The sequence below is a fragment of the Prinia subflava genome, chromosome 9, assembly GCF_021018805.1.
Source record: "Prinia subflava isolate CZ2003 ecotype Zambia chromosome 9, Cam_Psub_1.2, whole genome shotgun sequence".
NCBI lineage: Eukaryota > Metazoa > Chordata > Aves > Passeriformes > Cisticolidae > Prinia > Prinia subflava.
In genome coordinates, this window is record NC_086255.1 from 8012729 (window position 1) to 8038424 (window position 25696).

The following is a 25696-nucleotide window of genomic DNA, read 5'->3' on the forward strand; positions in this document are numbered from 1 at the left end:
AAGTAGAGTGAAAAATGAAAGCGAACTTTCACACATCATTACTCTCTGCAGTGAGACCTGCAGAGCTCATTCCAAACCCATCAAAGGAGGAGGGGCGGGCAGGCAAGATGCTCCTGTTACTGCCTGGTGCCCTGTGGGTCCTTGCAAGGCTCTGCCCTCTGCACACAAGCAAGGAAGATGGTTCGCTCATTTCCCAGAACAAAACACCAGCCTGTTTTCAAGAAACATTTATTTGCTGGATTTCTGGAATGTAAGAAGAGTTTAGTCATCTCAGCTGGATGTCTCTTGATGTCAGCTGGGGGTCAGTCAGTCAGTTCCCTGCTCCAGCAGGGAGCCAGTACAGCCCAGTTAGCTGAGGAACATTCCCCAGTCACCCCACAACTGAGGGAGGAGACCAGGAGAGCCACAAGTCCTCTCAGCCATCTCACAGCTCCTCCTCTCTGCAAGCATGGGGATCAGTGAGGGGCTTGCACAGTGAGGCCAGCAGTGCTGAACTGCATCTGCTTTGGGGAAAAATGGGTAACTTGGTGGCAATAGTGGACAAATGGTGCAGGTGGATCGTTCACTTGGCTCTCTGGGTCACTGGGCTCTTGACTGTGTTTGCATTCAGCTGCTGGAGGGTGTGTGGTGGGATACTTCCCCCACAGGGAGGGGACACTGAGGCACTGCAGAGCCATAAATGGAAAGTGTGTCAGGTCCAGCATGACACAGGAGGGGACAGACAGCACCTCTGCAGTGCCCTCAGCCAACTCCTGGTGCTCCCATGCAGGGAGGGAAGCGTGGCACAGGGGGAAAGCCTGAGCTGCAGTCTGCCCCGTGGCCCCTGGACAGAGGTGGGACAGCAGCAGCAGCTGTAGTGTTCATCCTGGCTTCTCCCACTGCTGAGCAGTGAGCAGGCTTGATGTTATCCACCTGCTCCCAGTGCTGAAGAGACCCAGAGAAGCCAGGGGAGGTACAGAAGCATCCACTGCTTTTCACAGCACACTTCACAGCATCAGAAGCTGACTCTGGAGGCTGTATGACAAATTGCTTGTTAATACCCACATTAATTCATTTTTTCCTCAGAGTTACATTTGCTGTGCCTGCAGAACCATCCTCTGCTCGTTTCCTCAAGGTGATATGCTAACTCCTGCTCCCTGGAGTGTGGCAATCAGCTCTTGCTGGAATGCCATCAAGCCACGGATGTGACTGAGGGAATGGCAGGGGCTCTGCACTGCTGAGCACCACGGCCACATCCTGGCAGCTCCAGTGGGGTGGGACTTCACCCCAACTCAGAGCTCCCACAAAGGGAGCCAGGTGCTGCAGCCTGGCCATGGGGTGCTCTGAGCACTCATCTCTGGCCCAGACAGCTCTCTCAGGTCATGCTGCTGTGTCTGTGATTCCAAAAATGCCTGTCACTGCCACACCGCCTCATAATGGTCACTCCATCCCAAGCCTTTGCTCTGGGTCACTCTTGACAATACAAGGGATGAGTCTAGAAATTAATTACTCCTGCAGAAAGGGAGAGTTTTGAAGAAGAGCAGAAAGGGACCAAGCTTCCCCGTTTTGGATGCCTACTTGTGTACCAGACTGCAGCTGTGTTTATGGGAAGAGACATTTTCACATGCCAGTAATTTTTATGCACACCAGGCCTTGTGATTTTTTTTCTGTCCATTTACAATATTATGTGTTTTATATGATAAATTTGAAGCGCGGCTTTCGTGCATGAATGATACCGTTTCCATAATATTTTTCATATGCAGAGACATTTTGTTTTGATCTCATGGGGCATGAGTCAACTCCTATTTTGAAGCCACTGGAGTCCTTCCAGTGACTTTCCAGAGCCTGGCTAACTGGGAAGATGAAGCCTGATGCATTGTAGGTGCAAGCCAGCACGGCCTGTCGAGGCTCAGGGCAGCTTGGTAGAGCAGCTCCATCAAAAAAGGCTCAATCACGAAACCATGTCAATAGTATTCAGTGTGCTTGGTGCAAAACCAGACTCTCTGCCCCAGAAATGCTCCTGCTGCAGCATCACGAGCCCCTGGCAGCAGGGAGTGTTCAGCACTGCAAGATCCACGAAGTGCCCATCCAGAACAGGTGCCAAGTCCCTTAATCTCAAGGCTGCAGCAGTCAGGGTCAGACACAGAACTCACCTGAGTGGGACAAACATGATCCTGGATGGCCCAGGCCAGGCTCTGCACCCTCACAAAAGCAGCAGCCCTGTGACCTGACCTGGCTGCTCGAGCTGGGGCCACAGGCTGTCATCATCTCCCGTGGAGAGCCCCAGACATGCAGGGTTGTTTCCCATGAGGACTTTCCAGACTCCCTGTGCAAATGGGATATTGCACACAAATTCAGACATGTGCCCATCCAAAATACATGAATTTTACTCCCCCTTTCTGTGGGCTGCTGTGAAAGAGTCGTTTTTGGTAGGAGCAAGTTTCAATGGGGAAATAACAGGTTCCCCAATTCAGCAAATTTCTGGTGATTTGCCTCAGCTCAGAAAGATGACCCTGTTCTGTGGGGTCAGTAAGGAGCAGAAACAGACCCTGGAAGACATAAAATGAGCAAGAAACAGGTCGGGTGCCCAAAGCTACTGACTAAGCATCCTTTAAACACAAGGCCCACATACCCAGAGCTGTGTTAGTGACACAGGGCTGGCCAGAGGGGTCTGTGCCACGCACGGTGTTCCTGCCAGGCAGCAAGTGGCACTGTGGAGAGGTTCTGAGCAGCAGCCACCAGGGAGGGCCCAGCAGGTGGTACCCTCTGCCTGGCTGTGCTCTGGCCTGGCAGGGAGCTGGGGCTGCTCTGCAGGACACGGGGCTGGTGCTGTGTCCTTCCCTGCTGAGGAAACCCCACGTGGTTTGGAAATTAGGTGAAGTGTTTTGTGTTTACAAAACAACTCCTGAGAGTTTATAAAGGAGACTAGGGGTGTTTACACACAAGCTGGACAGACTCTAACACGGTTATGCTCTGTTGTGTCAACTCCTACACCTGCATGAGATATTTTAAAACATCTCCATGAAATGAGGGAGCCAAACCACTGGGCCAAATCAGTCCTACCTGTGCTCCCACTAGAGCCACTGAACATTTTGGCTAATGGAGCTGTGGGGTGCTGTGGAAGATCTGCTCCCCAAGGAGCCTTTGTTCCTATCTGAAGGCAAGGCTGGCCCAAAGCAGGGTGTGGAGCAGGTGCTGGAGCAGCCTGGGTGCAGAGCTGAAGGAGTGCTCCTCCAGAGAAGGGGAGACCTTGGGGAGAGCCCAAGTGCTGCAGCACTGCAGCCCACTACTGGCACAGGGAGGGCAGCAGCTCAGCCAACACCACCTCCATCCCTTCAGGCAGGCAAGAGGCTTGGCTAAAGAGGAATGAAGTTGAAGCACATTTTCTTGTTACCAGTTACCTATGTGCTTCTCACTGTGTGTTTCGGTTTCCTATGCCTGGGAGTGCCTGGACCCCTTCTCACCAACACAGGTTCTCTTTTTTTGCACCATCTGCAGAAGGTCCTGCCTGGCCTGTGTTTGCTTGTAGAGTGACACCAGGATTCAGTCCATAGAAGGTTGTTGACCTGGGAAGAGAGAGCTTCTAGAATTCGAGGGCAGGGCAATTTCTTGGAAGCTGCCTTATCAGCACAGCTACAAGCTGGAGCTTTAACAACCCCGCACGTCCCTGGCTCCTATGCCTGCAGTTCAGTGTCTATATGCTGCACAAATATGTTTATTTTGTAGCTTGCTATTTAAAACAGCTTTGGGCCCAGATTGTCACAAAACCACGAAGCCAAGATCAATTGCTTTGCTGATACTGGAATCAGGGGTCAGGGAAGTCCCAAAGCAAACCAGCAGTGGGGAGCAGGTGTCTGTGCACAGAGGCTGTGTGAAGGCTGATTCCAAGAACCTCACGTGCCCTTCCTTCACTGCTGGGGAAGGGAACAGCACGGGGGGGTCAGGGGGTGTTATCAGCAGAGCAAAAGGTGGTGGAATAGGAACAGAGAGGCTTTGGCTTTGCATGGCAAGGACAATAGCCCAGGCTGGTCTAAGAGCCTTGGAGCTGGGCTGAGAGGGGATGGATGAGTGCAGAACTCCAGGGACTTAAAACAAAACCTGACAATACATTAGAGTCTGCTGGAGGCATGAGCCTACACTTACACTGGCACAGAGCTGCTCTGAAGTTTCACAGAGTCAGGACAGGCTGTGTCAGTGTGAACCCCCAGGGTGTCAGTAGTGCCTCAAACCTTCCTGGCTAGAGAAAATCTGGCAGCCCAGGAAGAGCTGCCACTCCTCAGCTCCTCTGCCAGTGCCTTGGCCCAGCTAGGCTTTGGGACAATGCACAGCTGGGCAGTCTCCACCCCACATGTGTCCAGGATTCTGGGGAAAGCATCCTACTGGGAGAGCTGTAGAGAGCAGGAGCTTTGCATCTGGGCTTCAGCCCTCATCCCTGAGGGACAGTCTGAGTGAGAGCCTCAGGAGCAGCCAGCCAAGCCCAGCTGGCCTCCCACTGCCCTGAGCAGGACAGGCTGCTCTGCAGAGCCAGCACCTCCCCGGGGAGCAAACATCCACAAAACCTCACCTGCTGAATGGCTGCTGGGATAATCCTGTTTGCTCTCTCTTAGTGACTGAGGAGAACCACAACCAAAGAAAACAGCAGGATTATCCCCCAGCACCTGTTCCCACTGAAAGGATTAGCACAGCTGGCTGCATCAATGACGTCCTCTGGGTATCACCATGAAAGCAGCCTGAGTGACATGGCAACCCACCAGAAGAAGACCTCTCTCCCCTCCTGCATGCCCCTTTCCTGGGTATTTTCAGCTTCTGGAAGCTCCTCACAAAGGCCAGTCCATACAGATATGTGTCTTCATGTCTGCAGCACACAGACTTGCTCTCCAAATAGCTTCATCTCTTGTTTATCTGTCTAACAGGGAGGCAGCATGAGCAGTACAGGCTGTAACCTGCAGGGCTGAGAAGACAGACAGCAGCTTTAAAACCCTCAGAAAACAAGGTTTTTTACCTGCTCAACAGTCCTTGTGTTTTTGTTGTTCCAGCACAGTATCTGACCCACTCACCTCACAACATGGTAGGGCTCTGTTGTGCTGCATTTACATCTACAGTACAATGGCAGCTGATGTAAGAGCTATTTACTGCAGAATGAAAATGATTGATTGCAGAAAGAGACATCTTCCTCAAAGCTGTTCACATGGGGAAGCAGGAAAACTGGAGAGGGTCCAGAAAAATTTTGCAGGGACTCAGCATGCAACCCTCCTGTAGATGGAGGACTTGTGTTTAAAACTCACCTTCCAGACACAAAACCTGCCCTGTGTCCTCTTGGCTCTCCTGTGGGGTCACCTGAAGTACCAAGAGTTGCTCAATCACTGTGAAATTGCCACTGGGCTTTGCAGCAGTGCCTCGAGGGCTGGTTGTGCTGCAATTGCCCCAAGGCCTCTGTGACATGAGCTGACACCTCTTTCCATCCATCTTCTCAAGAAAATCCTTCCATCTCTTAGGCAGAGGCTTTGGAGAACAAATTATCACAGACACAATTTTTTCCCTATAATGGAATGTAACATTAAACTAAACACTGGAACATGGAGAATAACAAAGCAAAAAACACCCATGGAAATAATCCTTAGCGTCTAATGATTTTTGCAAAACACTGCTGAAATGAGGTTTTATAGAAAAAAAGAGTATTTATCATATCTGTCAACACTGGAAAACTATGGTTAAATTAAACTTTATTTTAAACTCTGACTATGATCCAGCAGTGATATGAATTTTATAAATAGCTTATCATACACCACAGTATAAAAAGTACATTTAGCCTCTTGTTATTGAGACAAATTCATTGTTTTATAAGAGATGGGAATTAGCTTTACCCTTCTGACCATCAAAACAGAGAAAAAAATTAAAACCACAGTCAGGAGAGCAAAAACAACCCACAAATCAGAGCCTCCTGTGAAAAGGACCATAGGAAAAATGGTCCCTGTTGGAAAAGGCCACCCCAATGGTGAAGCTTGTCTAAATCTGGGCTGAGTCCAGGCAGTACCAGGCAGCAGAGGTCTCTGATCCCCTCTGTGGTGCACAGGATTTCAACCTCTGACCTGCACAAAAGCTGTTCTCAAGCCCTGAGCCAGCCAGGTCCCCAGTTTAAATCAGTTACACTGAGGATGGGTGGCTCTTTCCAAATCCTTCACCCTGTTGTTTTTGGCCATGGCTTTGACAGGATGGCTGCAGACAACTCCTTGTGCCAGCTCAGCTTCAAAGCCAGGAAAGTCCTGTGGCCCTGGCACCAAGAACAAGGCACTGCAGAGACTCTCCAATGACACAGGGTATAAACTGGGCATTGTCCGACTCTGCAGCTGTTTTACCTGGCCAGGGATTTCCACAGGGCTGATGATGCTGATGCCTCTCCCGTGTTCTTGCCATGCTCCTGGTGCTCCCAGAGGTTCAGGTACCATGCTCAGCTGCAAGAGGGTAGCTGCAAGAGCCTGCCTGGGTTTTTCAGGTGCCCCTTGAGATCTCTAAGCAGCCCCTCTGCCAGAGGGGACCAGCAGCTTCCAGGTGGGAGAGGATCAGAAGTATTCTCCTTGGATATTTCAGTCTTGGAACCTCAGGTAGAGGAGACAGCATTCCTTTAGCCAAGCTTCATTAATTTCCCATTAAAAAAGACAAATGTTCTTCATTCCTTGGCCCAGGCAGAGTCAGTGTGCTCTGCTCTGGCTGTGGCTCTGGCCACATCCCAGACTCTGTATGCGTGTGTGGGTGATGCAGACGATGGGCTGTGACACAGCAGCACAAATGCAGCACAAATGCAGCACAAATGCAGCACCAATGCAGCCCATCAGGATGCTGGCTGGCTGCAGAGCATGCAGCAGCACAGGCCTGCAGCTGCTGCATGCAGTGCAGAGGCCATGGCTGAAGTGGCAGGGAGTCAGTGAGCACAGGGTGGCTGTGGAGGATGCTGTGGAGCAGCTCAGAGAGGGAAGATGGGAAACTGGTGGTGAGAGGCTCCAAGCAGCAGCAGCTGCAGCCAGGAGCCAAATTGTGACATGGGGAGATAAGGCTCTTGATGGATAGACCTCAGAAGGTTTGAAGGTTTTTGTTCTTGGGTAAGCAGTGAAATATTCACACAGATAAGCTTGAGAAATGCATCTGATCTGAAGCCCTTTGTGTCTTAAAAAGCAGGGCTGGAAATAGAACAAGAGAATTCCTCTGTGGCTTCTGTGGCTCCTGGGCTTTCCTTCCCCAGCACCAGGATGACCAGAATAACCCACACAAGCAAGCCAACAGTGAGGACAGCTCCAGCAGCCAGACTTTCCCTGAACCTCAGGCATTCAGCTGTGCCTGAGCACCAGCCTAGATGAGGGCTGAAGGCAGCACTGAGGATGGCCAGCAATTAACCTGCACTTCGAATTGCAGTGCTTGACTGGAGTGCTTTTGGAGGGTGCATCACTTCCTTGGAAATAAATTAGAGTCCTGTATTTTACTCCAGCAAGTTTCCTTGTACCATAAGTTGTTTAAACAGTTTGTCATTATGCATTTCCCATTCAGACAAAAAACAGACCACAAAGCCTGAGGCACCAAGGCTGGTAGGAAAACGGAAATCCTGCTCCAAGCGGGCAGAGAGCAGCTCCTGGCTCTGGGCAGTGCTGGCAGACCCAGCAAAGTTTGGGGCAGGAAGCAGCAGTTTCTGGCTCTGTAGAAACCTTCCAGGTTCACCTTTGAAATACGACTCCCCATTAGTTCTGCAGGGTTTGTGCTTGAGCATCCCTCAGCTCTGGCCTGCCTTAGGGAGGAACCAGATCCAAACCCCGAGGTCAGAGCAGCAGAGGGCTTCCAGCAAGGCAGAGAGTCCATTTAGGCTCCCATTGAGGGTCAGCTCATCTCTTCCCCTCTGTCCCTCCCTGGGCTTTTCAATTTGCCATTTATTACTTTGCTCTAATGAGTCTCCCCATCCACCCACCAGCTTTAACCTCTTCCCTGCCAAGCCATGTCTGGAGTTTACAGGAGAAAGTTGTTTATGTTAAATAGCTTTGTAATAGTTTCCTCCTCCGCCACCTCCCTTCCTTCCCCAATAAAAGCCCTACGGCATGTTTGGCAAAACCTGTAAACAAAGAGGAGGGTTTGGAGACCCAGCAAATATTTGGTGAACCCACTGGGGAAATAATGTCTCTTTTGAAGGACGTTACGGCCTGAATTCATAATAGTAGGAAACCAGTGTCCACCCTAGGTAAGGAATTGTCTACTTACAGCTACCAGGCATAAATACAGATGCCCATGCAGCCAAAAGTCATCACTAGGTGCAGGGGGTTAACCCTGTGTTTTCCTCCCCAGTCAAGATGATGCTGATGGCAGCACCAAAATCTATGTGTTTGCTAATCTCCAAATACTTGAAGTTGTGACAAGGGGGCAGGGAAAGGAGAACACAAAAAAGGCAAGAGTGTTTTGAACTCACCTAGGCTGATGAACAGAAGCACAAGGCAATGAAAATCCATTAGTCTGACTGCTCCCTGCAGAGGAAAACCAGGCACACAAAATCCAATTCATTATTCTCTTTCTTATTTAATGCTAAGTAAGTCATTGAACTTTACTACTTGATCTATCCATTTTCTTTAGTAGTAGGGCTGCAGGAAATCTTTCTCTTCTCAAAGGGGGTTTCAAGTTTCTCACTGATATCATGTAAAAAATACTTGGGAGTGTATGAGCAAAAAATAACTGCATTTCAAAGGGAGCTTGAGCCATGCAGATAATGATAATTTTTCTTCTCTGAAGCACAGAACAGAAGAGTGGAGGCCCCTGGGAGCTGGGAGCACCATTGTTCTTCTTCCAGGCCATTATCTGGAGACAGGCTCTGAGATAGACTCCGATGAGGCCATGGCAAGGATTATCTGCTCCGAGTGCTAATGGCATGCATTTGACAACATCAACCATTTAATTTATGAGGTGCCTTGTAACCTAAAGGCAAAGAAATTCATACATGCAAGAGCCCAAACACACCCGGTGCAATTAAAAATTGTCTGATCAAAGCCCAGCCTGCTCTACAGCCCCACTTACCTAATTACAGCTATGTAGAAAAGTTCCACCTTCCTAAAAGGCACTTCACCGAGTTTTGTACTGTGATGGCAGCGTTATATAACGAGAAATATATTAATGGAAACCATCCAGCACTGAAATCATTCCAGCCTTTTTATCATCACATTCCTTGCTCCCACATAAGTGAAGTGTGCAGGAATAAAAGCAGCTAAACATCATTCACCAGCAGACACACATGATGGGGATTGCTCACGAGTCCCTCACAGCTCAGTGGTGCCCATGAGTATTGGGATCCCTACACAGACTCTGGCAAACAGAGCTGCTCTTCCTGAGGAATTATTTTTCCACTGTCCCTGGCTTGTGAGCATGTCACCCTCCTGCATTTGAGGACAGTTTAGTGCTGTGACCCACATGAGTTGCTCTTTCAGCTCCCCTGGTCCCAATCCCTGTCTATCCCATGCTCCATGCTCTGGTCTTGGAAATAATCAGACTTAAATAATTTTTTTTCCTATTGCACCAGCATTTGTAAAAAACTAAATTTATTTTGACTTTTCACATACAGTGAGAAGCTTAATGGCTTAGTCACTAAGCCTCAGAATAGAATATTCAGAGCAGCTTCTGGAAGGGAGGGAAGGTTTGGGTGGCGAGTCCTCTTTTGTCAGCACCAGTCAAGCCAAACAATGGGCCAGAGAGGACTGGTCTTGGTCTCAGCTTCTGCAGCATCACCACTGGACGTGAGATTTGTCATGACAGTGATAGATCCAAATCAGGGCTGCTACCAAAACAGAGCTGATCCCTAACCCATCACTCTGCATCTTCCTGTGCCAATTGTCACCCATGTTCATGCAACCTGCTGGGTGAGCTGAAACAAGCCTTGTCTGGAAGGGCTGGTTCTCAGCCACAGGAGCCCACTGCCCCTGCAGCACCACTGGCAGCAGAGCCAGGCTGGGAGCAAACATGCAACGGGACTTGAGGGCTGGGGAGGAGAGGCTGAAAACCACAGACAGGCATCCACCCTGTTGCCAGACAGCTGGTAACTACCTGGCAGGGAAACAGGAACAAAACCTCTCCTGTGGATGTTCTCAAGGTGGTTTAAGCACTGCTACAGCACCTATTGTCACTGGCAATGACTGCAGCAGCTGCCTTGTGCTGCATATTAGATAAAAGCTCCAAAAAGCCCGAGTATTTGCCACAAGCTGTTTGTGAGCATCCCCACAGACGCTGCTGTGTCAGACGCAGCCTGGATGCACCGGTGGTGCAGCTGTCCGGGTCTGGCCATGGGAACCCGCCAGGGTACCAGCGATGCTTGGGTGTGTGAGCAACAGGTCCTGCACCGCCCCTCCTGCCTGCCGTGCTCGCAGCGAGGATGAGCTCTGCCTGCCAGGAGCTCTGCCTGCCAGGGATCTCTGCCTGCCAGGGATCTCTGCCTGCCAGGATCTCTGCCCGTCAGGGATCTCTGCCTGCCAGGGAGCTCTGCCTGCCGGGGATCTCTGCCTGCCAGGAGCTCTGCCTGCCAGGGATCTCTGCCTGCCAGGGATCTCTGCCTGCCAGGGATCTCTGCCTGCCGGGGATCTCTGCCTGCCAGGAGCTCTGCCCGTCAGGATCTCTGCCTGCCGGGGATCTCTGCCTGCCAGGGATCTCTGCCTGCCGGGGATCTCTGCCTGCCAGGGATCTCTGCCTGCCAGGATCTCTGCCTGCCAGGGAGCTCTGCCTGTCAGGGATCTCTGCCTGCCAGGGATCTCTGCCTGCCAGGATCTCTGCCTGCCAGGGAGCTCTGCCTGTCAGGGATCTCTGCCTGCCGGGGATCTCTGCCTGCCAGGATCTCTGCCTGTCAGGGATCTCTGCCTGCCAGGGATCTCTGCCTGCCGGGGATCTCTGCCTGCCAGGGATCTCTGCCTGCCAGGATCTCTGCCTGCCAGGGAGCTCTGCCTGTCAGGGATCTCTGCCTGCCGGGGATCTCTGCCTGCCAGGATCTCTGCCTGTCAGGGATCTCTGCCTGTCAGGGATCTCTGCCTGCCGGGGATCTCTGCCTGCCAGGAGCTCTGCCTGCCAGGATCTCTGCCTGCCAGGGATCTCTGCCTGCCAGGGATCTCTGCCTGCCAGGAGCTCTGCCTGTCAGGGATGTCTGCCTGCCAGGAGCTCTGCCTGCCAGGGATGTCTGCCTGCCAGCCAACACATCCCACGCTGCCCCTCGTGTCCTAAGCGAGCTAATCGAGATTTTATTTGACTGCTCCCAAGTGAGCATTTAGAGGAAGAACAGACAAACAAAACATCCCTGGTTGAAGGCGGGCTGTGAAACAATGGGAGCTCTGTGTGACATCTCCCGGTTTACCTGCTGCAGTCCAAGAGGAAGCGCTCCTCCCTCCCCTGTGCAATGAGTAAAAACCTAAAAACTCACCTTTGTGTCTCAGGACACCTCCGGGGTCCCTTCCTTTGTCTATCACCACAGGGTGTGCAGCAGCATCTGTAACCTCACCGGGCCGGTCAGTGCAGGGCTCCTCATCTGCACATGGAACCTTTAACCCTGGGCGCTGCTCTCCCTTCCCCGCTGGGAATTCCTGCCAGGGGCTTTTCTCAATTCCTTCTTCTTAACGAGAAGTCTCGAAATTTTGGCAGCAAATCACTGTTCAAATTTTACCACCTGGAAAAATCTTTTGTGATGAGCTATTGTGCTGTCCCTGCAATTGTTCCTTACGGTGGCAGGGTCCTCCTCTGAGGGAGGGCAGCTTGCAGATTTTCAGGGGCCTGCAGCACTCACCTGGCCCTACAAAATTGCTTGTTGGTAGCTGGAATATTTATACACCTAGCAGCTACTGAGATTTTGAGCTCTTTAGCGTCTCTGTTTGTCTCTTTGGTATATACACTTAGATCTGCCTTTCAAAGCATTGTGCTGATGAGCTTAAGACCAATTATCAAAATAATTTTAGTAGGAAGAAGCCAAATATCATGGCTTTGAGAGAGACCCTGGGTGAGGCTTGCAATGGTACATCACTGCTTTGAGACACACAGCAGTTGCTAATGGCTAAGGTACTGAACTAGTAGAAAATCCTCATTTAATCTCATTAAGGACAACAGGATTCGGTGCATTACACAGGATCAGATGGGAAGGGAACACCATTACATCTGAGATGCTCTGCTAATCATGGCAATGGCAAAAGTCTACAAATGGTAAGCTTCTGTTTTCTTCTTAATGTTGTGAACCTGGAGGTCAGGACTAATTTCGTATTTGTCTGGGAATTTTGCACTCTGGTGCAGCCAGTATTCACAGCTCTGAACATCAATCCTGAAAGGAATGGGTACAACCAAACCAAGACCCTGCCCAGCACCTGGTACAGTTCATGTCAAACAGCTGCCAGGGACAGACAAAAAACTTGTGCTGCTGGGTGCTAAGGCCAAGCAGGCAAACATTACCATGAAAAACCTGGAAGCTGAGTGGGGCAGGGAAGAAAGAAAAAAATAGCTTGTGAGGCAAATGTGAATACCAAGGAGCTGGTTTTGGTGAACCAGGAAGCTGACTGCTGGTTTGTGTAACAATCCCGAGCTCTGCTCCATCTGCAGCATGGCCCAGGTTCTGTGCTGGTTGGCAGGACAGAGGAGAGTCAGGGCAGGGCACGGCCCAGGTTCTGTGCTGGTTGGCAGGACAGAGGAGAGTCAGGGCAGGGCACGGCCCAGGTTCTGTGCTGGTTGGCAGGACAGAGGAGAGCCAGGGCAGGGCACAGCCCAGGTTCTGTGCTGGTTGGCAGGACAGAGGATGAGCCAGGGCAGGGCACGGCCGGCAGCCGGGCACACCCACACCCTGCTGCCCCTGCCCGCAGCGCTGCCACCCCCCGAGGCACGGGGCACCTCCATTTGGCACCACGGAAAAGGAGGGTGGCTCCAGGCTGGGGGATGGCTCCAGGTCCAAGGAAACTCAGCTGGAGCCTCTTGGAGAGGACGGGGAGTTGTTGAGGGGGTCCCATGTGTCCGTGGCTGGCCAGGGAGCTGCGTGGATTTACATCAGCTGAAAGCTGCTCAGGTGTGCTTTAGCCTGCTGCTGTTATCCACAAGGAATAAGAAAAACTTCTAGGAATGTTTTGGGCATATTTCAGCTGCCAGTCCTTTGGTGGCATGGTCCTATACGGAATATCTGACCTCTCACACTTCTCAACTTCTCAACCTGCATTTCCACAGTGCCTCTGCCTGGTGCATCCCTCTCCAAACCAATTATGTTTTACTAGTAAAAAGCAACATCTACAGCATGGCCAGAGATACCCCAGTTTTCCTTTTTGCATTGCCAATCATGTGTTTGCTCACCAGCATCACCTTTTTTATCCTTTTCCCATCTTGGTCACTTTTCCCAGCAGAGTTTGAAGTTACTGAATTGCAGGGATAAATCACCTGCTGTTACCATGGGCGGCTGCTCCTCGCGGATGGGCAGGCATACAAACATCTCAGAGAAAAAGCAGATCGACTTCTTCTGCAACATGATTGACACAAATATTGTGGACCTTACACTACGTGTGATTGTTTAGATAAAGAGAAAGAATCCTTACTTCCTCCTGGGGCGTTTGGGAATTTGGCAGGCTCTGAAAGCGAGTCAGTGGTGCATAGGCTAATGCTCCTTGGAGAGAGTGTGCTTAGTGCTATTGCAGGAGATCACATTAGTGCTCTTGACACAATCAAACAGAAAGTCCCAGCTGAACAATGAGTTTTTAGGATGAAAAGTGAACTGTTAGGAAGGTGTGTACCTCGCCGTGAATTTGCTTCATCTTGCTCGTTGATGTGGCAGTAACGGAACTATTTTTAGGTATAATCCTTCAAACAGAACATGACTTCTCCTTTCTGATTAGTACAAAAGCTGGCTGCTAGTCAAAGGATAATTATTTCCCAACACATCACCTAACACACACCAGCAAACAAAACACTCATTATTTGAACCATCCACCACTAACTGTTGTTTAGCAGTTAACATTTTCTCCACAGCTTTATATAGGATTAATTGCTGCAACTTCATTAGCAGAGGTCACTTGCTGTTGGTAACAATACTTTTCTGGAGATAGCCTCTCGTATGAGATTAGATTATCAGGTCAAATTCTGCTCCCAGTGGCATTGATGCCTGACCGCATTTGGCCTCACAAAAGTCTGCTCCTTTCAGTTCATAGCTGCCCAATTTCCAGCCCTGCAGCTGATATATTACATAAAGGAAGTAAGTGCACTCCACCAGACGGGAAATTACAATAAATTAGGAAAGTGTGCAGCACAAGGAAGGTTTGCAAAATAGCCACTTAAAGGTTATTAATAAAACCTCAGTCTCAGATAGGGTTTAGGAAAAAAAAAAGCTGATAAAGAAGTTGTGCTTATAGTCGAGGACATGTGGATATCCAAGAGAGAAAGCAGCCTCTGCATAAGAACCAGTGCATTCAGCAGCTCAAACACCCAGCTGACGCTGTCAAATGCACAGTTCAGATCCTAAGGCACCTTTTTTGCACATAGCTGCTTGGAGCTACAGACAGTGGATGCTGAGGGCTGCAGTCTCAGAGTGCAGCAGATTTGCAGGAGGGCTTCTGTGCAGCTCTCACTGGTGGGGATTCCTTCTGCAGAGCCTGCTGCTTGTCCAAAACAGCCTCACCTTCTCCGAGCACACGGAAAACTGAATCCAGCCCTTCAACCTGATCTATTCCCATTCAAACACGTGGAGAGAGGCAGCCTTCTTTTGAGAAGTGCTGAGCAAACACTGCACAGAGTGCGGCCGGCGCCTTGGAGAGTCAGGCGTCTTCCATGTGGAAGTCTCCAGGCATCCTCGCCAAATAATTCTGGTCCTGGCAGCTGCAGGACATTTTCTGTGAGCAGATTTCTGGTTTACCTGTGTCTCCCTTCCCTGCAGGCCTGTGGCTCTTGGCTGTTGCTTTGCTGCCCACGTACGTGTGCGGCCGCATGCCTACCACCTTTCCTTTCTGACTTGCAGCTCCAACTGCTAATCCACGTCTGGTTTTCGTCAGGAAAAAATATTCCTCCTGACTGTTTGACTCATTGCCTCCGGAGTATTTCAGCTGCCCCACAGCGCTTCCCAGAGTATCCCTCTTCTCTGCAGAGAACAGCCTGTTCTGAGTGTGATCCACAGCAGACTGCTGGCCAGCAGCCTCCCCTTCCCCGCACACGTGTGTGCCATATGTCCTGCTCTGTCCTCACTGTGCCACTGCCTCTTCCACGCCATGCAAGACGGGCTGGCAGCCCCTGTGCAGGCTGCCAGGGGGATTACTTCAGCTGTCCATGAAGGGACTCAACGTGTCAGCCTCCAGACTCTTCCAGCAGGTCGTCAACTGGCAAAAATTCAACCGCAGACGAATCCTGACTGCTCTGCTGACACAGCTGGCCCTTCTGAGGTCAGTGGGCTAAACTCATCCTACCTCAGGGCCATTACACTTGTCCAGGAGATGCATCACCCAGCATAGTTCTTCAGCAGGGTAAGTTCTGGCCATAAATTTCCCACCTAAGTTGGACCCTGTTGAGACAAAATTGTCACCACTTTTTAAAGTCTAAGGACAGGAGTGTTTGGGTAGTTACAACTGAGTGTGTGAACTGATTTATGAATGAAGATCCAAGTCCATTAGGCTGTCCTGCTCCACGCAGTAGGCACTGTGCTTCCTCAAGATCCAGCACCCTGCTGGGGATGAGGGCTGACAGCCACTTCAGTTCCCACCACGTGCTGGGATCCTGTCCTGCTCTACCCAGCAGGCAGGGACCTGCCCTGCCCTGGCTCTGTGATCCACAACATGCACAAGAAGAGCAGTGCTGTCTCCCCATCCCATCCCATCCCATCCCATCCCATCCCATCCCATCCCATCCCATCCCATCCCATCCCATCCCATCCCATCCCATCCCATCCCATCCCATCCCAGACAGGCACAGCCAACATCAGACATCACCATCCAGTGCAACCTTTTGGTCCTGTTGAGTTTGCTGTAATCAAAGATAAAACCAGATTTTTTTTTTAATCATTTGGTGGCAGAGCCCACTTCACTTAGTTCCTGATGTCACCTCAGTATTTTAAGGAGCCCATTTAACTGTTATCAAGGAAGACACCATTAACTGCAGCTCACATCAAACTCCAGTAACATCAATGGAAAAGTATAATTTACTTCTCCAGTCCCTTTATTTTGTATTTGCACAAAAAGAGCAACTTTTTTTCCACCCATGAAAATACAACATTAGAAATTGCAAAGGACAAATTCCTTAACTTTGAAAACAAAGAAAAATGAACAAGTGGTTTCCAAAACAAACTGCAAGCCACCACCCTGAAGAACTCGCTTTGGGATGTGCTGTTCCTGGGGGCTGATATTTAATTAAACTGAACTCCTGCGTTTAATAAAGCTAAAACTTACTTCACTTTTATTCTGCACTGTCTTTTTGTTTCTCTGTCTGCCATGTATCCATTTCAGTAATGAAAAACTTTATGAAACCAGGAGGATAGAGCACACCTTCATAAAGCAATAAAGGAAGACAATCTTTCGGAGCAGGGGCACAAAGCTGCAGCACTTTAACTGCTTACTTAGGGCAATGAAAAATACAACTTTCAGTTATCAGGAGCTGCTTGGGCAGGATCAGGCCTGCTGTCAGTGTGAGGTGGACTTACTTGTGGGGTGGCATGTAACACTTACTGAGATTTCTTTCTACTCAAGACCATTTTAAGCTTCCAAATTAAGCATTCTCTGTAATCTTAAATATTCGGGTCTCCTGACTCCCAGCCATGTACTCCTATGACAACAACAACAAAAGAAAAAAAAAAGGAAAAAAAAGAAAAAAAAAAGAAGACTATATTCCAGAAAGGAATAGCTCAAGAAAATGAGTATTCATTATCAGAGTGGAAACACCTTGTCTTTAGCCATTAATTTAGCCATTAATTTTGTCCCATTAATGAGGGAAGTCAGTGGACCTCAGTGCAACAGGAACACAACCATACTGGGTTTCAAACAGGTTTTTTACAACACTGTGTCAGGAAAAGCCATTAGATCAAGTTGTATTGGTAATCTGAGCCATCTTTGGAGAAAAACAAACGCTGTTCTTCCCATTATAGGTTGGTATTGTTTCAAAACCTATAGAGACAACACTTGCTTGTGCTGCAATGGTATTTATTGCACATAGACCAATTACTTACACAGTAGTAAATTGCACCAAAGTATAAATATGTTATAAAACACACACAGAGAGGAAAATGGAAATGACATACAAGTGCTAAAATAACAGCAGATTCACGTGGGCATTTAGAAATAAAAATAAAAATAATAAAGTCTCTTAAGATATTTTAATTTATAATATGGATATATTTACAGTACCTTCAAAAAATAATATTAAAAAAGTCACTCTCTCAATAAAACTATAGCAGATCAGACAAGCCAGAAATCAGGTTCAGGGTCGGTGTTACTCAAACCTCTGTTTCCTTTTCAATCTGCATGTGTGTATGTGTGTGCAAGTAACATCTTCAAATAACTTTACAAGTCTTAAACACTGTGCAAAAAAACGACTTTGTCGCCATTAAAAAAAGAAAAAAACATGTGCAGTAAATTTTGTTGCCAGGATTCTCCCCTCTCCCCTGGTTCATCTGTAATTAGAATGAACAAGCTGCAGAAGGTTCCTCACCCCCCCTCTCCCCGGCCCTTGTCATAAAACCCTATTAGTGGTATGTAAATACGCTGTTTAATATAAACACGGTCCGTTCATTCCCCTGTACAATATGCACAGTTTGAGGTAGAAGTTTCTCAGCCTGACTGCTATTGTCTGGCCGAAGGAGATAAGCACAGTAACTCACTGTTGGCTGATGCAGAGGGAATAAGCACAAGAGTGCGGGTTGGCATGTTTTACCCCCTTTCAAAACATCCCAGTGCTCCTCATTGCTCATTATCCTCTCTCTCGCTGCTCTGCAGACGAGGAGAGCACGGCTCCTCCGAGCTGAAAACTCATCTTGAAAACTCAGTCTGGCCGTGCCCGGAGCACCGGCAGCACCGACCCCGCGCCTCCCCAAACCCGGTGCCCTGGAGGGGATGAGCCCCGGGGCCGGGCGGGGGTGCCGAGCCCAGCCGCGGCCGAACTGGGCCGCCAAGGGCCAGCACCACCCGCTGGTTGGGCCACCAGCACGGTCCTGGGACAGCCACCCGAGCGCGGGTGTCTGCCAAAGACAAGGTGGCTGTCTCCGGGATGGGCTGTTTATTTCCTTTGTTCTCCGCTCAGTGGGTTTCCTGTTTTCTGTAGTTTCGGATGAGGTATGTCGTACACCAGTTCACCTGCTTCTATTCCTAAGTAAACACCCGCACTCCCCCTGCCAGGGCAGGGATCGTTCTGCTCGGCAATAGCGTTACCATCGGGCAGCAGCCGGGGATCTCCGCTCCTGCGCGTCTCCCCGCCTGCCTTTCCCCGCTGTCCCGGCTCCGACGCGGCCCCCACGCCCTCCCTATACCTTGGACTCCGAGTCGGAGGCTTTGCTGTGCCTCTCGTCCAGGCTGGACTCGCTGCCGGCCCGGGTGCCCCCGTTGCAGTCGGACCAGGTCCCGGCCAGGCTGCGCTCGGGGGAGCCCACGGTGCTGACGAAGCCGCCGGGCAGGCGGGCCAGCTCCCCGCCGCCGCCGTGCAGCCAGCGCTCGGCTTTGCGGCGGCAGCACAGCAGCCTCTTGAAGGCCTTGCGAAAGTCGGGGCTGCGGCAGTAGATGATGGGGTTGAACGCGGAGTTGGCGTAGCCCAGCCAGTTGAAGAAAACGAAGAGCCAGTCCGGCACCAGGTCCCTGTTGAAGACGTTGACGATGTTCACCAGGAAGAAGGGGAGCCAGCAGAGGGTGAACACCCCCATGATGATGCCCAAAGTCTTGAGGGCTTTCTGCTCCTTCACGGCCATGATGCGGGAGGTCTTTCGCTTGCTGGCTCGCCCGTTGCCGAGGATGGGCTGGTGGTGAGGGTGAGCGGGCAGGGGCGTCTGCGGCTGCTCCTGGCTGCCGTAGAATCGGCCCTCGCACCTATCGATCTTCCTCATCTGCTCCTTGGCCTCTCTGTACACCCGAAGGTACACAAAGATCATGATGAGAAGGGGGATGTAGAACGAAATGATGGACGAGGCGATGGCGTAAGCCCTGTTGGTGACGAAGTCGCAACAGCCCGGATCCTGGTAGCACTCCAGCGCCTGGGGGTCGTCGTCCCGCCACCAGTGCATCATGATGGGCAAGAAGGAGACCAGGGCAGAGATGGCCCAGACGGTGCAGATGATGCCCTTGGCCCGAGCCTTGGTCATGAGGCTCTGGTAGCGGAAAGGCGAGGTGATGGCCAGGTAGCGGTCGATGGCGATGACGCACAGGGTCTCGATGCTGGCCGTCACGCAGAGCACGTCCAGGGAGGTCCAGCACTCGCACAGGAAGGATCCCCAGAGCCAGGTGCCCCGCACCACCAGCGTAGCCCCGAAGGGCACCACCAGCAGCCCCATCACCAGGTCGGCGCAGGCCAGCGAGGTGATAAACAGGTTGGTGAGGGTCTGCAGCCGCTGCGTCCTCCCGATGGCCGCGATCACCATCACGTTGCCGGCCACGATGAGCAGCACCACCAGGGCCATCAGCAGGCTCATGCCCACAGCCCACTGCTGCGACAGCAGCTCGGCGGCGGGCAGCTGCCTGCTCCCGGGCGGCACGGCCGTCACCCCGGCCACGGAGCGGTTCTGGGGGCCGCAGTCCGGAGGCAGCCACCCATCGCCCATGGCTGTGCGGGGCGCTCCGGCCGCCGCTCCGCACCGCGCCGCGGGCAGGAAGGCGGCGCCGCCGCCGCTGCCACCGCCCGGGGGCTGCCGCATGGCCCCGCGCCGCGCCGCCGGACGGGCCCGCCCCGGTACCGCCCTGGCACCGCCCCGGTACCGCCCCGGCACCGCCCTGGCACCGCCCCGGCACCGCCCCAGCACCGCCCCGGTACTGCCCCAGCACCGCCCGCCGCCAATCGGCACCGAGGGGACGGGACTGAACCGCCCCGCCCGCGCACCGACGGCATCGCTGCCCCTTTCCCTGCCCCTATCCCTGTCCCCTCTCCCTGCCCCGTCCCTGTCCCTGCCCCTCTCCCTGCCGGTACCCCGCCCAGACCTCCCGGATCCCCGTCTTGGCTCGGCTGCGCTCTGCCTGCCCCGCGGCCGCCGGCACGGAGCCCGCTTCCCGCACGGCAGCGCGGGTATCCCGGGCAAGGGGTGTCAGTGCCCGGCAGCCGCAGGGCAGGCGGGGGACACGGCCAGGGTGGGCTCCTGCCGGCTTCTGGAGGAGAAGTTACTTCTCTTTACCCCTGGAAAAAGCAAAATGCCAGCACTGTCAGCATCATTCTCCACTGGAAAGTCACTGACATCCCCTCCGTTTGGATGTCCCCACCAGAGACAAGCGTCGCGCTCGCAAGCCCCCTGTCCCCAGTGCCTCCTCTCCCAGCCTGGGCAGCCCCAGTGCCCCCGTGTAAAACCCTTAAAGGGATGATGCTGCCAGCTCCGTGCAGGGACTGCGGCTGGCGCTTGTTCCCTGCATCTCCCCATTGCGAATCCTCTTTTCCCCATCTCCTCCAGCCCTGCCAGACCAAGCCACTGCAGGGTTGGGAGCCTCAGCTCCCTGTTCTGGCTTTTCCCTGCTGTATTGAACAGGTCTCTCTGGACTTTTAAAAATGCACGCAGTAGCTTTTACGCAGTCTGGTCAAACACACTAAATCTAGGGACTGCTCCAAGTATTAATGCTGTTAGTACCATTATTTGGTAATGAGCAGTAAAGTACGTGAAACATCAGGAGGCTGCAATGCCCAGATAATCAGCTGAGCAAATCCCTGCCCAGGTCCCTTCCCCTACTGTGAAACCTGATGCTAGGAACTTGTTTGGTTAGATTTCCATTTACCTGCATGCCTCTCTGTTCTGCTCTGAAGCTGTAAGACTATATTATACTGCATTTTACTCCTGTTTTAGACTTAAAATAATGTGGACCAACCAGCGAGTAAATGAGAACAATGTCTCCTCTCTCCTGCCTTTTAAATCATTGACATGTCTTTCCAGCAGCACCAAATATTCCCCACAGCACTCTGGGAGCAACTGGAAGGCACAGTTATTTTCTTCCCCCTATATATTTATTCTGCTAAGACTGCTCTGCTGTTCCAGCTGGCCCATAAAAATCCCTTCTAGGCTTAGACTTGATTTACAAGGTCACAACCTGGGAAAAAAATATTTATTTATTTACACACTGTTTATTTAACCCTGACTAAAGGCCACACACCAGCATGGACCTGCTACTTGGCGAACCATTCCCTCATGTTCCCATGGATTTTGCTTTGCTGCTTGTCATCTGCTGGACCAAAACATGACCCTCTTTAGTGGGAAGAGAAGGAGGCATGGCATCTTCAAGAACTGAGGAAGACCTCTTGCCAAATGAAAAGCAGAAAGGTTGTTTCTAGGAGTATTTGCCCAGGTCTGTAATCCTGATCTAAAAAAAAAAGTAATATTATGAAACCAGGTTAGTGGAGCTGTGGGATAGAAACAATTTTTTCTTTTCTACATTTAGCTGGAACACTTAAAGTAAGTACGAGGCCCATGGTGCATCAGTGCACCAAAACCGTCACAGATGAGATGCTTGGATGAATTTTGTGAATGTGTACAGTCCATTTCAGCGTAAAATCAGCCAGAAAAAATTCTGATAAAATCTTAAATATTTTTCCCAAGATGATACTGAAGCAGTGGTGGGGATAGCCGGCAGCTGTTTTCCTTGCTATTCCTGGAGCACTATCCATCTGTCATCTGTCCAGCTCCATTATTGCTGTAATGTCTTTATACAGTTAATAAATACCATAAACTAATAAAATGCCAGTTCTTTGCCTACCAAGCTGTCCTATCAGATCTCCAGCAGGAGGTCTCTTCCCACCATAAGAGAAGATAAGCTTAAAGGTTGGAGGAGTAAAGGAAATTATTAGCAAGTATGCAATAAAGCAGAAGACACGTAATGGTGTGTTGCTTCTCCGTGTCTTTGTTGGTTCCACACGCGTCAATCTGGAATGTCAGATCAGAGCTGGAGCCAGAACGTCTTTGGGAAACAATGCATCTCCAAAGGAAAAAATAAGCAAGTTTATGAATCCTGTACAGAACATCCCTCTGGCCCTTCAGCACAGAGCAGCCAAATATGCACTGTAGGCTTAACCCCTTTCAGAGCATTACCTTTTGAAAATCTCCTTTAACTCCAAATTTCCTTGGATTTTTATTTTTTTTTCATTTCAGACAGCTCTTCAACATGATTTAAATACTTCCTTTTGTTTGCATATTATTGAAGGATGTTATGTTAGGTCAGGAGAAGAGCTTACAGCACTGAAATGGTTTGTTTCTACTTGCTCTCCAAATCACAGTTTTTAATGAGAAACTAATTTATTTTTTCCTCTGGAAGTCTTAAAAAAATTAAAAAGAAAGCCCAAACTGTCAGTAATTATTAGGAGAGATCAGTCTTATATTGCATAGAGTATAACAGGTAGATCAGATGAGAATCAAAATGTATTGCATTTGAGGAACCCTGTTGGCATGAGCTGTGAAACCTCAGCATTTCAGGAACTGAAGTGGGCTACGTGTGGGTGTATTTTTAAACACAATCCTTTGAGATGCTTTGCACAGCTTCCAGCTTTGTGTGCCTCCCTCTATGCAAAACAGATTTGCAAGATGAGGGTCCTGTTGAATGGGTTCTGTCGCTACCAGCAGCACCAGGAATGGGGCAGGAGATTGGGAATGGTGCTGGACACTGGGACTAACCCCTTCCTGCACTGTAGCTGTAGCTAGGGCAGTGGATTTGCTGTTGCCAGCTTTGACTTGCTGCTGTAGGGCATCCTTGAATCTCCAGGGCTGCTCTGAGCTCTCATGATGCCCCTCATGGCCCAGAAGGATCTTGCCCAGTCTTGGTCCAGCCATGCCTTCATGAATCAAATTCAAGGACCACTATTATTGACATAACGCCCTCTAAAAAGATGAGCTGTTTGTTCTCTTAAGGCATTAATCAAAGTCCAGAGAAAAGCCTGAAAATCCTCCCATTGATTTCAGTGAGCCTCATGTTGTCATTCCTCCTCTGCAGAAAAAGAACTACCTAAAAGCAAATTAAAAATGCATTTGCTATCCATTTTTCTTCCTAAATCTCTTTGTAAACTTAGTATGTATCTGACAAATCATTTTGTGTTTGTTACCTGGACAGCTGACTAAAACCTGCAGGAAAGCAGGTGAGAAACAACTCTGAGAGTCCTCCTGTGAAGTGATCAGGCTTCACCCTCTCCCTGATGGCCCAGGAAGAAATCGTCACTTGGCTCTAGTCACACTGGACATTTGTTATTAGAGAAATAGAGACATGATGGAACACTGCCACAAGATCCATGTCTCTTATTTTTAAAATAAACATCTTGGCTTTGACTTGACGTTTATTTTCCATAAATGCCTCAGCTTCAATTTGGCATTTCAGCAGCAGCATGAGGCTGTTATCCTGTGACAACACACAATTCCATTGACATTATCTCTTGAGCACATGTGACAGTGCTCCAAATACTGTATGTAGTTGATTTTAGTTAAACAATATCAAAAAAATATAAAGCAAAGAACAGAAGTGGCCCTTCTTTCCAGGCCTATGCTGTGTGTGTGACTCTGTAATTCCATGGGGACTGCTGTGTACCAGTGTGAGCTACCTTAGGAAGCACACCCTGAGTTTGACTTTGGGGGTCCAAACCAGTGAATGCTTATTGATTTCTATTCACTCAGCTGTGGCTGATGTGATGGTTAGCATGTACAGGACTGAGCATATCAACATTTTGAAAAGCTCCAAACCAAGCTGAACACACATAAATAAATCCCGATGCTCACAGCAACCCATCCATTGTTTAGAGTATTTTTGTCATTAGGAGACCGTCTTACAATCATGCTAATTCATTAGTTCCCTACAGGTGATAAAAGAGATGCAATATGTCTTTCTGTTCCTCTCTTAAACACTGAGCAAAACAGTGCTGAAGAACAGCCAAGTCATGTATCTTGTCTCCTGAAATTTGTGTTTCATTGCTGCTAAAAAGTCAAAATCCAGAAAAAGGCTGAGTTTGACCAACACCATTCAGTTCTCCCAGAATCAACTTTATTTGCAATCTGGACTAATATTAATCTGGAGCAATAATAATGTGCTCATTAATCCAGATTACAGCTGACTTTAATTGCTCAAGTGGCCAGATCTTCCTATCTGCATCCCCCTATACTTTCTTGACATCCTGACTCCTCTACAGACACACTGGCACTGTGAGAAAAGGCTGCCTCTTTTTTAAGCATCAGCAATTCCTGTGAGAAGGGTGGCAAAACATTTTACAGCAGGCCAGAAAACCCTGCAGTGGCTGGAGCCTTTGTTTATACAGAGAGATTGTGGTCAGAGATGACAGCAGAGGAGTGATGACTGAGTCCTCTGAGATTTCATGTTAGTCTATTCCTGCTTCAATGCATACTGGCTGCAAGAAGTTGCTTTATTTCTGCATCCTGATGCTTACCCATCCATAGAATGACAGTAGTGTGCTTTGGGAACCTCCATCTCACATTTTACCTGGAAAAAACCTGGTGCTTTAAAACCACATCTTGAGGTGTGGGCTTGATGGAAAAGCACAGCAGCAGCATTTCGGGGTCCAGTAACATGCTGGGTGGTGAAATTTGGAATTCAGAGGCTATTCCTTTCTCTTTCACATCATGGATAACTAGAGCACATTAAAAAGTGCCTGGAATGTTCAAAAAGACTTATTCAGTGTTTTCAGATGTGTGGGAAATCTGTATCTGTGCTCTGGATGGCAAAAGTCTGACTGGAGCAGCACGGCTGAGGGGTCAGCTCCAGCTGGCTGTGAGGGTGGGTGCTGGCTGCCACTGATTTACAGGTCTGGTCAGCCCAGTGCTGTTGGCTGAGTGTCTCCAGATGTAGCTCTGAAGCCTTGGATTCTGCAGGAACATGGGTTAAGGCTCCCACTGCGAGAAAATACATTCTGGGTTTTTTTAAAGCAAGAAAAGTCAGTTGTGGTTCATGCTAACTTAGGGCAGTACCATGGGAAAGATCTGTGAAGAGCTGAGATTGTGTCACTACATGTAAAAAAGTTAAACAGTTGTTCTTTTTTCTGTAGCATTAAGAATGCCTTTAGAAGGTTTTGGGGGATTCTGAATTGCAAATTTCAGTTTTGAAACCTATCTTTTTGACAGTTTAAAATATTCAGTGACAGGCTTTTTCAGTGGCTGCTTTTATTTGTTGCAAATAAATACAGGATTAGCTAAAAGAGGAAGAAATAGTAGGATGCATCAGTGTTAGATGGGGGTCTTGCAGAGCCATGCAAAGCTGCTATCAACTAGCATAAGAAAACATAAATATTAATAATCTGCGAAAAATATATTGCAACAACTTTAGTTTAATTCTGTGCTATTCTTTTTTTTTCTAACCTGTTGCTGTGTATCTCTCTGATAAATGTCTTTGATACCTGCCTCTGGAAACTGCTGAAAAAGTTTAAACCTCCTTAACATCAACCTCAGATGTAGTCAATGCCTGTCACTGAGTGAAAACTGCTGAGCTTCAGTCATCACAGAATAAATGGTTGGCTTGCACCCACCTTGCATGTGGGTGAGCTCAGCCCTTGCCAGGTAATGCACTGCCCTGGCTGACTTGCAGACCTGCTGAGCCTCTGGCAAGTGGGGAGGGAAAAGTGCTGGAATCCTGTG

General features: G+C 49.7%; 1 protein-coding gene across 3 annotated transcripts; it reads right to left on the reverse strand.

Moving 5' to 3' along the window:
- Positions 1-102: 102 nt before the first annotated feature.
- Positions 103-19928, reverse strand: ADRB1 (adrenoceptor beta 1). 3 transcript variants are annotated; one of them, XM_063405268.1, is made up of 6 exons: positions 18431-19928; positions 11399-15481; positions 8423-8477; positions 6336-6576; positions 2133-5518; positions 106-1014 (listed from the first exon to the last, which is right to left on the reverse strand). In XM_063405268.1, the coding sequence occupies exons 1-2, from the start codon at positions 19799-19801 to the stop codon at positions 15470-15472; spliced, it is 1383 nt and encodes a 460-aa protein (XP_063261338.1). In that variant the 5' UTR covers positions 19802-19928; the 3' UTR covers positions 106-1014; positions 2133-5518; positions 6336-6576; positions 8423-8477; positions 11399-15469. The 3 variants fall into 3 exon arrangements, with proteins under 3 accessions (XP_063261336.1, XP_063261338.1, XP_063261339.1); XM_063405266.1 differs by having other exon boundaries at positions 103-5518; XM_063405269.1 differs by lacking the exons at positions 106-1014; positions 2133-5518 and having other exon boundaries at positions 5686-6576.
- Positions 19929-25696: the final 5768 nt, after the last annotated feature.

Excerpts from the sequence above, each read along its gene's own strand:
- ADRB1 (XM_063405266.1), bottom strand. The coding sequence starts at position 19,801 with ATGCGGCAGCCCCCGGGCGGTGGCAGCGGCGGCGGCGCCGCCTTCCTG.